The sequence below is a fragment of the Sinocyclocheilus rhinocerous genome, unplaced genomic scaffold (genome assembly GCF_001515625.1).
Source record: "Sinocyclocheilus rhinocerous isolate Xijiao unplaced genomic scaffold, SAMN03320098_v1.1 scaffold2596, whole genome shotgun sequence".
NCBI lineage: Eukaryota > Metazoa > Chordata > Actinopteri > Cypriniformes > Cyprinidae > Sinocyclocheilus > Sinocyclocheilus rhinocerous.
Window position 1 is genome coordinate 160,560 of NW_015623452.1, and position 14,408 is coordinate 174,967.

The following is a 14,408-nucleotide window of genomic DNA, read 5'->3' on the forward strand; positions in this document are numbered from 1 at the left end:
ATGGGATAAATGCAGAGCACTAATTCCGAGTATGGGTCACCATACTTGGCCACATGTCACGTCACTTTTCACTTTTTCACTTTTCACTTTTCAATATTACAGCGAGAATAAAAGTTACTCCTTCTTTCTTTGTGTGAACATTTGGGCGGTGTTATGCAAATCTTCCCACATAGTGAGGTAGATATGTTGGGGCGTGTTAGAACGAGCCGTTTTAGGAAGGCGTGGTTGACTCTTAACTTTTATAAAGAATATCTCTTTGGATTTGAGACTTTAGTCTTTGCAACTTTACAGATCATCTTTATGCACCAAGAGCTTGTAACACTCCAAAGAGAAAGGAAAAATTGAAATCGCATCATATGACCCCTTTAATTACTCATGTCATTCCAAAACATATGATTATGTTTTTCTGCAGAACACAAACGCAGACATTTTAACGAAAGTTGGTATGGTTGGTTTTTTAGTATTGACAAAGCACATTTTTGTATGTTCCACAAAAGAAATAAAGTAATTTGGAATGACATTAAGTTAATTTTTAGGTGAACTATCTCTTTAAGGTTTACAAGGGGCCATTATGATGAGTGCTATTCAGGAAAACTAGGGACAATGACCTATAAAAATGTTCACAGTAAAAAAAGGAAAAATCTTTCCTTGCGAAAATATATTACAAACAATTTGAAATACTTTTGAATAGACATACTTTCTCATTTCCATCATTTTCTGTACAGATTTTCTGGACTGGGACTGCTTTGGCATTGTGTGAGTTTTTTTTTTTCCCACACTGTCTATTATAGTAGAATCATCGATTTCAAATGTACCAGCCCCTAAACTAAATTAAGTTTTTTGACGCTTTACATGCTGATCAGATGGGCTTTTCCTGACAGAGTGGATGATTCTTGGCCAGAAGAAGCATTTAAAGGGTTGAATGTGGAGAATGGCAATCATTAAATCTCCTATTCTTTTAAAGAGGTTTGGCTTATAAATCCTTAATTTCAAGGTCAATTTGGCCAAACACTTCAAAAGCATTGTTGAAAACAGACTAGCAATTTTAGTAAACTGTTCACACAAACATTTTGTTTTAGTCAGACAATAAACACACACACACACACACACACACACACACACACACATTCAGCAAAGCCCTCAATCAATAATGCGTTGCTCCATCTCACAACAAGTGATAACCTTGAGATGTCAAATTCTATTTGCTTTACAACAAACAGTATGTAATAATTCCTCCATCCATATTTGATCATTTGTGACATCTGGGGGCAATAACGCAGATTAAGTTAAGTAGCTGGCATAGTTTCCCCTCATGGAACAAATAAGGACAAATAAAGTCAAATTGTTAAATGGAGAGCAGCTGCACAGCAGTTCCTCTACATAAAGCATTTGGAATTGAACCAAACAAGCAAACATGAGTAATACCTTACTGTACTCAAAGGAAAAATTGACCCAGTAAAGACATGTGACAATTGCCTGAACAACAGCAATGTAAAATATCTGTCACGAGACCTGAAATGCTGTGAGAGGGATTTTAGTTTTGCTAATCTAAGCCTCATTCCGCTTCTCTTTATCCCCAGAGTTATGCTTCCTGTTTTCTCCTAGAGAGGAAACAGTGTAATGAGTGCATTCTGAAGGAGGCTATGGGCGTCTTCAAGAGCAAAATAGACTTTCCTGGCAAAGTGTACAATGTTATTTGGACCGCACCCAGAGAGACACTCCCAGGAAGTCTCAGGGTGGACACCTTAAAGGACTCCCTGAATCTCTTCCTGCATACATTCTTAAGCAACAATACCATATGTCTTTCATCTCACACAGCTTTTTCTCCAAAGCACCTCTAATTTTTCAAAAACGCATCATGTTAGCTCTTTGTGGATCAGACTGTGGATCTTTGAACAACTTTATACTGCATCTACACCGACCTGGATTTAGTTTGACAATAAATTCTCACACTTCCTCCTGTAGGGAAGGTCAAATTTGACTATTTTTAGAACTCTGTGGCTTTGTTCAGACAATGGAATGCTTTGATGCAAATCCATTTAGTTTTTGGTAGTACAAACAGCAAATCAACAACAACAACAAATCACTGCACAATATTGTGTTCAAATTAGGACCGTCAACAATTATTGTGATAACCAAGTAACTGGTCATTTATTTTGACCATTAATCAAATAATCAGGTAATGCTTACTATAAAAATAAAAATTAATAAATATAAAAAAATTGGAGCTGCACAATTAGTCATTAAAAGATCGCAATCTCGATTCAAACACCAACACAATCTTGTTTCTAAATGACAACAATTCGTCTGTGTCTACTAAACCTAGGGCTGCACAATTAATCGAATTTCTAATCGCAATTACAATTATGGATGCCATAATTACGTAATCGTTCAAAGCGGCAATTAATCGTTCAAAGTCCACTTATGTTATTCTGCACGCTTAAGATATGTTTTTTTCTTTTTACATGTTATCATAAGGTTTTTCCATTGTTTTAGTTTTAGTATAACATTATAATACCATTCATATTTTAACTTTTTTTATAATTTAAAAACGAAACCAATCCGATGCATATTTGACATTTGAGGCTTAAGACTATAGAAAAGCACTAAAGGTTTTTCAGTTAGAGTGTTTTCAGCTTGTTTATTTTCATATAAAAATACGGCATGCAGTTACATCAAACAATGGTATAAACATCATTCAATGTAAATTGTGATAATCGTAATTAATAATCGCAATTACAATTTCAAGGGAATAATCGACAATTATGATTTTGGTCATAATCGTGCAGCCCTAACTAAACCTTTGACAAAGTCATACCAGAACATTCAAATCTGTGTTTGCACTGTCGCTGACACATAGAAAGCAGTTATCACTGCCTAGTGAGTCGTGAATGAGTTAGTGTGTAAACATGAATATGTGTAAAACACTGCCTGCTTATATTCTTATCTTTCATGCACCTCATGAGTTCAGCAATGCAGTAAGCTGTCATGATATACAAGGGCAGGGGCAAATTCCCAGTCTTCCTCCTCCTCTTTCCACACTGACAGCTCTCAGTTGTTGTATGAAAAAATCTCTTGCCGTTGTTACTAGCAACCCATGTACATAGCATACACCAGTTATTGACTGAACAAACAGATCAGATTTCACTCGCAAAATGACAGAGCAGACAGTGAATACATAAACATCCGATTTGAAAAACAAAAAGGATTTGTGTATAGTGTGTGTCAAATATTACTTATAATACTTTTATTTTCATTGTCCCTAATGCTTTTAGAGCTAATCTACTATCTGTCTACTAACCCATCACCATCAAAAAGACCATTTTAGTCCCAATGCCTAGAGCTGCTATATTGATATCTTCTTAATCTATCCTAATGCTATATTAACAAAGCTTTGAATGAGGAGAGAAATTTCTGCCAATTCATTGAGGGGAAAATTAGTTCATTAACACACACAGACAAAATAAATGCTTTCTTCAAGATTATATTTAGGTAATATTTAGGTAACATTTATTTAGGTAACCTGTTTATCAGGTAACATCAGAAGGCCAATGCAACAATTTCATGAGGGTTCATGAGTGTCAAAATGTTTTATTAGCACTGAAGAGAATAGCAGTATATTTTTGTTGTGACCATGAGCACCAGGCTTTAATAACTTACTTTCACATAGTCTGTGACAGAATTATAGTGCTATAATGACAGCCCTATGATAGAACTGGGGACATTTCTGGAACACAATCGCAATATTATAAATCTACCTAACAAAAAAAAAAAAAAACTGTAAATTCATGGTGGGGCATAACCAGTGTTGGGAAGGTTACTTTGGAAATGTAATAGGTTACAGATTACAAGTTACCCAACTTAAAATGTAATAAGTAGTGTAACTTTTCAATTACTTTATTATAATTCCGTTACATGTAACTAGTTACTCCCCAACACTGGGCATAACACACCCTCCTGAAGAATAAATGCACAAAATCATCCAGCCCACATTAGCTGTTCATTCCAGTGTGATCGGTCATGGGATCGGTCACAGGAAACAGAAAACTGAAGATGGAAAATGACTGATGTAGGTCCTTCAGACCACTTAAAGGGGTCATCGGATGCAAAATGCACTTTACTTGTTGTTTGAACATAAATGTGTGTTGGAAGTGTGTGTACACATACAGGTGCATCTCAATAAATTAGAATGTCGTGGAAAAGTTCATTTATTTCAGTAATTCAACTCAAATTGTGAAATGCGCCGATCCCGATCTGCCTAAATGCGTTTTATGTTCGCGCAAATCATTTGTGATCCAGCTTAATCTACAGAAGAAGTGAGTATAAGTTTTTTTTGTTTTTATGAATATTTGCAAATCTTCTGTCCTAATATGTGCTAGTTAGCAAGTTTCGCGGCTGAAGTTTACAGTTAAGGCACAATGGGATGTAATGAAATCCGTCTCTTTTCCCCTTATTCAGATGTGTGAACAGTAGCGGTTTTTGGCACGGGCGAACCGGGCAGCCGCCCGGGGTGGCATTTTTTCATGATACATGGCGAATCACATCCAAATGACTTTTTCATACAAGTAATTAAACTAATCTTCACAGCTTCCCTGTGTCTTCAGCTAAACGATCATAACAAGGCAATTAATCAGCATGTACATAAAAAAACCACAGTAGTGCTCTCCCAAATCAATTCCAAAATGATAAGTGAATACAATGATTTATATTATTCTCATAACAGACTCTGCCTGCTTCTGAAAATAAATAAATAAATAAATATATAAATGAATGCATGAGGAAAACAATAAATGGATTAGTTCACCCGCACATTACTGCTTTTCATATCATTCCAAACCCTTATGACTTTCTCTTTCTTACTTGGAACACAAAAATTAATGAACTGACCAGTCTTTTCCATAGGGAAAGTAAATGTGAACTGGGGATGTCAATCGTCAAAATAACAAAAAAGCACTGTAATATTAGTTAACATGACTCATGCGCTATATTCTGAAGAAATCACTAGCCAACTCACTAGCCAATAGAGTACTGCAGGGATGACGTTTTTGCAGGCCAAACCCTGGAAACGAGTAGGCATTTTAGCACTTCCAGTTCCATCATTCTGAAGCCAATTTTTTTTTTTGTTTGTTTTTTTTAATGCCTGAATTAAGGTCTGTGGTTAACATTTTATTTGGTCATTTTATTTTATGACTATACATAATACTATGACTATGCATTACATAATGCATCAGTAAAACCAACTTGTGATTTTTTTTTTACTTTTACTTGTACTGAAAAAGCCGGTTGCTAATCGGTTTCAGATAAATGAACAGATAAATTCATCTACTCACTAGTCCACTTTTATAGCTTCACTGTGTTTATAATCAGCTCTTGCAAACTATTCAAAGTCAACTTATCGTGAAAATGTTTAAAAAAAAAAAAGACAGAAAAAGTTTTCGTTAACTTAATGACCCTTAGGAAAAAGAAGTTTATTCAAGTGTGCTTTTAGTATACTTCTTTTAAACTAAAAAAATAGGAAAGTATACTTTCAGTCTACTTTTTATGTACTTCTCAGAAATGTGCTTTACGTACTTCTCAGAAATATATGTATAATGACATTTAAGTATACTTTACTTATTCTTCGAAAAGGTCTAAATTTATTTAAGCTAAACTTGCTCCGAGAATGTTTTCATTGTTATATGGTAGGGGGCGCTATTACACATCTTCTGTACAGCATTTCCAAAACACAACCGAAGAAGAAACCGAAAAACAACAGATGCTTCCACACGTAATTTAACATGATCATCAGACATAAAGCATCAAAACTGTGTAACGTAATGGAATAAAATGTTGACCCATGAAGAGGTAATAATGATTGTCAAGCTTTGGGGTGTTGATCGACTCCATCTACGTTTTGATTATCATACTGAATCCAATTCATAGTCTTTTTTCATCTTTTTGTTTAAAATGTTGTTTATTTCTTTCTTTATTTTTTACCTATGAAACTTACCCACATTCAAGTGTTTATAAAAAGGAATGCATGAAGCTAGAATAAAATGTTTTTGTTTACAAGCAGATACCCTGTTCTATCTTTTGATGTTTTGTATGTTCAGATATTCATATATCTGACAAAATATATACAAATTAATAAATAGGGACATAGTAGTATACTTAAAGTATGATGTAAAGTTCACTTAAAGAAAACTTATGAGTATACTTGCAGTATAAAACTACTAAACTAGTAGTTTACTGAGACTATACTTCAAAGTGTACTAAAAATGCTACTACAAGTATTTAATTAGTAAACTATCAGTATACCTATAAGTTCACTTTAGTGTAGTTGCAGTACAAACTAAACATTTTGATGTAAACTAGTTGTGTACTCAAAGTTTACTAACGTTTTACTTAAGGTATACTTAAAAGTATACTTACTAGAAAGTGGGCCAATTTAGTCCCAAGGAGTATTGAAATAGTAAACTTACAAATATACTACTAGTACACTGATATTTGTATACTTACTACATAAAGTATACTTAAAAATATACGTTCTTAAGTAATAAAACTTTACTTAAGTCCTTAATAAATAAACTTGAAATATACTTCTTTTTGGTAAGAGGATGCAGCTGAAATCTTTCATGCATTTAGCAGACACTTTTATCCAAAGCGACTTACAGTGCATTCAGGCTACCAGTATGTGTGTTCCCTGGGAATCGAACCGACAACCTTTTGCACTGCTAACGCAATGCTCTACCACTGAGCCACAGGAACACTTGGTTGGTTTACAGGTTGAAATCATGCAACCTGTAAACACATTGCCTTCAATGAGAATCACTTGCCGTCAATACAGTATACAGTAATGAATGAAAGGGTGTCAGATGATTTTATCACGATTTATATTTTCATCATCGGAGTGAGGAAACCTTTGTGAGGCACCAGCTGATGACTATATGATTTGACACCATATGTGGTAAGCATAAGCGTGTTTACCATTAAATGTTCATTTTTAGTATTAATTTTGGCTGTATTTCAAATAATACAAAATGCTGTTTTATCACAGAGAATTTTGCAACAAGAAGGATTAAGTTTATGGCACTACTCTTTTATTTGTATAGTATTCTTTGTAAACTGTTAAATATTTTTGATAGTTTTCATTTTGGCTAGATTAAGTTATGTATGACAGGTAGCTACTTAAAGTTACCTTTAGTAGTCCAAACATTAGTAGCCAAATTGGCTTGTTGAGTGAAAAAGCTAATTTGATACTCTGTAGTTAATCTTCCATTCTTCTGTAACTCTGTATTCAAACTTGCAACATTATGATCAGACACGTGACACAAGACATTCCTCAGACAAATCTATTGTTTAGCTTGAGAAGGCTTAGAATACAATGCACAAGTCATGTGGATTACTTTCATGACAACTATGTAGTCCTACTATGTACTCCTCCTTTAGTGTGCCATAGAAGAAAGATAGTCATATAAATTTGGAACAACATCAGTGTAAGTAAATCAACATAATTCCACAGAAGATGCCATGATGCTGTTGATAAGGAGTAAAAGTGACGTCAAAAAGGAAACAAAGATGCTGTCCGCAAAGTATAAATAAACCTCTTTAGACTTTTATAGTTCAAGGATGATTTTATGAGTATAGTCAAGAAGTCAAAACAAATCAGAATAATTTGAGATAGATCTCTCTTTTAAAGCTTAAATGTGTATTTTTTTTCTCTGTTAAAATACTTTCTCCCATTCCAGCTTCGATATAAGTAGGGTATTCGTAGGTCAACCAGCCTAACATAGCAACATTGGCTAGTTTGGGGCGGGACTATTTGCTGGTCCGGCCAATGACAGACGAGGAAGTGTTCTGGAAACCTGTTTTAAAACATTAGCTATTTTTGCATTTCCATTTATAGATTTTTCTAGTTTTGCCTACCACCCCACTTCACACATATAATTATAGTCACATTCATATTGACAATCACACATGCTTGGTTTCTTTTATTATTATAATGACTGTGGGGGTAAATGAGTCACATTGCAGTACCCTGATTAATCAATACTAACATTCCTGATAACAAAATGGCATTAAACAGGCAAATGAAAATGAAGAATCTGTCATAACTTGTTTACTCATTTATTTTTAGATCGATACAGCACTACGTTGAGGGCAGATTTGTAAAGGATCATAGGATTTGCATGCTAAATTATCAGGCATGGGCCTGTTTCTCATACAAAAGCTTGAAAACTGTTGCTTCACTCAAAATTAACGTTGTCAGTTAAAACAGAAGTCTATTGGATTCTATGCTTCAGTGAAATCAAATGGACAACCCATTAGACTCATGCAGCACCTGCTCCAGTCAATTACAATTTAAAGCTCAAAAAACTCAAATCTAATTTGGAAGAGACAGCATGTAGACACGCAGTCAGATGTTGATTCACTGACAGGAAATGAAGCATCAGACGCTGTTGAGTGATTATCTCTGTCTGGATGTTTTGAATGGGAGGCCTATGGACCCTCTCAGCATTCAGTCTTTGTGTTGTACATGTTTGTTTCTATTGTGCGTATGTCGAATGCTGTTTGTGAATGCAAAAGTGTAGTTGGCAATTACAGCTAAGAGACAGATAGATTTTTCTGAGTTACTAATCAATGTCTGGAGAACAAGAGCAGAGTTTAAAATGTGTACGGTAATTTGTATGCTTCTGCAGATCGTAATGTCAGAAACATCTGTTTAGATTGAATTTGTGTGCCATCTTTTGAAATATTTTCATACTTTCAATTTGCATGCGAGTTGCAAAACGTGTGGAGATAAAAGGTGTACTTCCCAGGGAAATAACACTCAACTTTTACTAAATTAGTATTCCTTGGTAGGAGGTATCTATCGGGCAACTAAGGACACGTTGCTAATTTGCTCAGGGTAAAACTTGCTAGCAGACACAATAAATAATACTTCCCTATGCACTAAGAACCTAATGTGAAAGTAAAACAAACCAAAACTAGGATAAATTTGGAGGATCGGATCTCTTTAGACAAACACATAGCATCTTATTTGCTATTCAAATTACATCTCATTTGAAGTGTACTTTATCAGAACAGAATGAGCATGTGCCTGCAGGGTTAAAAGCTGTCTAATTTTTACTGTCATGGTAAAGTTTAGCTGTAGAGCTCCCATATAAATCACCATCACTGATTAAAGCTGAATTGTCATATCTGAGTCAGTAGCTTTTCCAAAGACAATGAGCAAAAATAATAAGGGTGAAGGGTTTGATGAACAGTCCCTGCCTCGTCTGTCATGTAATATTGTAACATAATACTTTATATGGTTAATTGAGGTGTTTACATGAAGGCTTTTCAGTCCGATTGAGCCATAAATCTGATTATAAACATATTATTTGGTTGCATGTAAACTTAGCTTGTAATGGTACTGACTTCAGTCAGTGAATGGTTTAGTTCAGTTCATTTAGTGAAAGATTTGTCAAAACAATTCAAACACATAACTCATGAGTATGTGAGCCTAGTTGACTGATTCATTAAAAGAACTTACGAGTCATCAGTTTGTGAACTTGTGAGTTTGTGTTTGAGAAGAGAACACAAGGGAAAAAAACATGTTGTCTTGGCATTATTCACATGTATCACATTAAATCAGATTGAGTCAGACTCACAACTCGGGTAAAATAATTTTTTTTTGCTGTGGCGCTAAAGATTCAAAAAGGTGCAGGAAACACTGCAAAGTTTAAATAGCACCATGGTGTGTTTTGTAGGGAAAATCAACATAAAACTTATAGAAACATCTCTTTGGATTTGAGACTTTAGTCTTTGCAACTTTACAGATCTTCTTTATGCACCAAGAGCTTGTAACACTCTAAAGAGAAAGGAAAAAATGAAATCGCATCATATGACCCCTTTAAAAGAACTTACGAGTCATCAGTTTGTGAACTTGTGAGTTTGTGTATGAGAAGAGAACACAAGGGAAAAAAACATGTTGTCTTGGCATTATTCACATGTATCACATTAAATCAGATTGAGTCAGACTCACAACTCGGGTAAAATAATTTTTTTTTGCTGTGGCGCTAAAGATTCAAAAAGGTGCAGGAAACACTGCAAAGTTTAAATAGCACCATGGTGTGTTTTGTAGGGAAAATCAACATAAAACTTATAGAAACATCTTTCTCAAATTATTCCATATCTCATTTGTTGACTGCATACTACTAAAATCAATCTTACTGAAGAGGCTGAAGAGGCTCCTAATTATACTAGAATATGCAAAAAAGTGTGTGATTTGCTTCCTTTTGGCCTGTAACATCAGAAAGTAATCAGCAGTCATTGTTCATATCAATTCTCCCAAGACAAATGCAATCAAGTTACCACTGGGAAAGCATTCTGTGAAGGCCATCACACCTGTCTTCCAATCTATAACCCCTCTATAGAGTCCAAACCCCATGGCAAAACCCAATCCCACATGACCCAGACGAGACCAGAACCCAAGACCGTCACTAGAACCAGACCACTCAAGTCCAGGATAAGACTATTTTATTCTGTCAAATCATCAAATCAAGCAAGTCCAATCCATTATTGACAACAATGATCATGAGTAGGTTTTAAGTCCTGCCAAACATGGTAAAGTTATGGTAAATTGTCATTACATTACAGCATCAGTTTTTGCAGAAACAGACATTGCAGCATGTGATTCTGGCAGGGCTCATGCTTTTTACTTAATTGGAATAAAATAATCAAATGTTCAAGAAATGTGAGACACTGGTGTAATCTGAAGATCATGCGATTTGTGGCGTTTTAATTACAGTTTGATTGAATGACACCTGCTGATCGGTGTTATTTAAAAACAATTTTCCCTTGTCCTGTTAATCATTCTATTACAATGCATTCAAAGCCTTATTTAAATGTCTTGCCTAAGTAAATGACACATGGCTCTTCAAGAATTATGACAAAAATGTATTCATCCTCACGAACGATCTTAGCAAATTAAAGGAACAGTTAAATTTATTCAGCCTTATGGTGTTTAAAACCCAAATGATTTTCTATTTTCAGTAAAACAACAAACATTTTACAAACTGCAAATGACGCACAACTGTGACCTGTAGCTATCAAGCTCAGAAAAAAGTACCATAAAGTAGCTGCATTCCATCTGTTCCGAAGCCATTACATCTTATAGATTTATGTGGGGAAAAGGGTGAAGTTATTCACTAAAAGTCTTCCCTATAGGTTTAACCCTTTTTATGTTGTAAATACTCTGAATGTTCCCCAGATGGAGTTTTGATGGCACATGAAATAAGTTTAAATAATACATAATCCATGATATAAAATAAACATATGGTCGTCACATGTCGTTGCCGCTCCTTTGTCGAATCCGCCGGCCGCGCCGTTCTCAACCCTGCTGCCTCTGCTCACTCTAGCCTGGCCTCAGCTCACGCTAAGCCGCGGCTTCTGCTCACACTACTCTGGATCAATGTGAAAGCCGTCATAAATTGTGAATATTAATGTCAAATGGTTAATGTCATTAATATGTCTCTCGACTGATCTTAAAGGGGTCATATGATGCGATTTCAATTTTTCCTTTCTCTTTGGAGTGTTATTTTTTTTTACTTTAAAACGCATAAACATTTTATTACACCAAATACACAAAATAATGTTATTTTTAGCAGCATCATATGACCCCTTTAAGGTTTAAAAATATAGAGGTGTGAATGAGATTTGAGAGATGTAGCAGGGATAGATTTCTGGAAATTAGCACTATCCATCTGTTCTGCATACACATTTACTGTATGGTATGGCTTCAAAAGGTTTGTAATTTTGCACAAGAACTGTATGAACTGCTTTTATTGTGTTTTACGGAGATTGGGAGCCACTTGAATGCTTTTGTTGTACGGAAAGGAGCAACTTGCCTTAGGCATTTTCAAAACATCTCTTTATATAGAAGTAATGGTTTGTAAATGTGTAGACTTTAATTTTGCATTAACTACAGTATTCTTTTAATGTTAGCATAGCTGGTTTAATCATGAAATTTCATTTTTAATTAAATCATATGAGGAGCATAAAGGTGCATTTCTATTCAGCAAGTTCACATTTGACTGAAATCATTCTGAGAGGCAAATGGATTTACAGTCTGTGGAACGAGTCTGGCAGCCTCAGTTATTAAAGCACAACAACAGCAGCTTGCCTGAGAATGTCAGAATGTCATTATGCTGTTCTCTCGTTTTCCTCTGTCAAGGGCAGCAAACGGCGAGGGACACGGAGTCAGCAATATCATTATGAACATTATTCTGCCTGTGTCACTGCTGGGGTCGGTGGCTGAGCTCTGGGTCAATGCATTTGGCTAATGCACAGCAGAACAGTGCTGAAACCACGGAACTGTTAAGCCGAGTCAACTGAACAACAGAACTAGCTTAACTTTATAACACGGCGATCAAATATACATGCGCACGCACGAGTTTAACGAGTTTACATTCTACTGTAAATGAAAATCTTTTAGCAAAGAAAAAAAACATTCGAAAAGCTGATTTAACTGTGGATGTTTCCCTTTGTTATCTATATCACAAGTAAAATAGCAGTATAGTTACAGAATAAATATAACGCGTAAACCACAGCACGCAACAGATTCACACTCAAGCAAACTACTTTTTATCTGTGAAACATTCCTATAATAAAAGGTCACGACATTAACCATATATTTACCGCAATAATAATAGCTACATTTAAAGAAACGGAAGTTCTCTTACAAGGAATGTTGATTTTGTAGTTATTCCCCGCAAACCTGAGCCCGTCCAGTCGCATCTGCAGCGAGTGGCTGGAAAAGCGCGCGCGTGTGTGCCTTTCCCTCCGCGCGCACTCCAGCCGCTTAAAAAGTTTAATGACGTCAACCGGGCATTTAAAACGCCGCTTTTTTCATAGGAATGTACGACGTGCTCTCTGCCTTAAAGGGACCGCGCACCGTAAAGACCCATCACTGAGACTGTATAAAATCAACTGTTGAATGTAGCGCATTCAATTTTGTCATCGTTTGCACACCTCATGTTTCTTCTGTGGAAACACAAAAGGACAGCTCAGGAACCATTCAGTCAAATTGGGCTTCTTGACACGTCTTAAAAACGCAGCAGTCATGATGTAAACAGTAAGAAGCAGCAAGAAGCAAAGGTAAGAAACAAAGGTCAAAGAGGTCCATCTAGACAGGAACATGCTGATACACCACCAATAAGAAGTAGGCTATTATCCACCTTATTAAGAGCAGGCGCCATCATATTTTAATTTATTATAGAAATCATAAACACATTGGTTTGTAGCACAAATAGTATTTTTCCATTTACTGCACTTTGTTAATGAATTGTAAGTCTTGCACTTTCACAGGAAATAGCTTATGTCTGCCTTGTAGAATGAGGTGGATTAGTTCAGAACAACATAGTTGCGATCCTGGGGTGAACATTTATGTGGGGTGTGCAAATAAGTCAAGATGATAAACTGTGAAATACTTAAAAATGTTGCAAGTTTGCTACTTGTTGGCCTTTAAGTGATAATCCTAATATGTATAAAAAATATGTATCATTTACACACCTTCAAGTTATTCCGAACTTGTATGATTTTATTTCTTCTTGTGGAACTCAAAATTAGTTATTTAAAAAAAAATCATTTTCAGCTGATTGTCTGTGGATGTATAGGAGTGTGGTGGATTTGTAAGCATTTTATTTTGTTATATCACTGGAACGGAGAGCAGAGACTCTAGAGAGAAAATTGCTGCTCTATAACATGATCTACACTGATACACAACCACAGCGAATCCTCAGCAAAACTTCAAATTGCCTCTTGTTATATCACACACTAACAAAATGAGAACTCCTGCTCAACAATTCCTCTTTACCAGATACATCCCTGCCACTAGATTCCTAATTTTCAACAGAATAAAGCTGTAGGGTCAAAATGGACCGTGACAAAAAAGATGTGGAATATAAATTTTGCTTGCAATATAGTGAACAAAATACCTGGTGTAATGCACGATTCAGCTGCAGATGCAGTCTAATAAATTATATGCCACTAGCCTACATCAAAAAGGAGACAACAAAAATAAATGAAGGAAAAATAAATATTAAGAAGTAATGTTTTCTTTCAACAAAAATATACTGTTAAAGTTCCTAAACACATTATACCTAAACAGTCTGTAATTAATCAGAAAAATCTAATAAATAAAGAAAAGTGGACTATCAGGATCCAATAGAAAAGAGCAGCTTTGTAATTCTGCCTAACATCTCCTGTTGCATTTCATGTAAAAAAAAAAAGTAAAATAAATGGGGTTTCGAAAGGAGATAACAAAATATTACATTTTTGAATGAATGTTACACCAATAAAACATTAAACTTTAACATGACACAAAAAAGGGGCTAGAGAATAAAAGTTGAGCAGTTTAATAGATTTAATAATTTGCCTGTACTAAG

At 35.2% G+C, this 14,408-nt stretch overlaps 1 protein-coding gene across 7 annotated transcripts in view; it reads right to left on the reverse strand.

Annotated features, from left to right (window-relative positions):
* The window catches only part of LOC107741734 (PTB domain-containing engulfment adapter protein 1-like), a 51,334-nt gene extending 38,526 nt beyond the window's left edge, over positions 1-12,808 (reverse strand). For all 7 annotated transcript variants that reach the window (XM_016554970.1, XM_016554678.1, XM_016554608.1 and 4 more), the window contains exon 1: positions 12,705-12,808. In XM_016554970.1, coding sequence (XP_016410456.1) covers positions 12,705-12,759 — 55 coding nt within the window. In that variant the 5' untranslated portion in view covers positions 12,760-12,808. The remainder of the gene's footprint in view (positions 1-12,704) is intronic.
* Between the last annotated feature and the right edge of the window lie 1,600 nt (positions 12,809-14,408).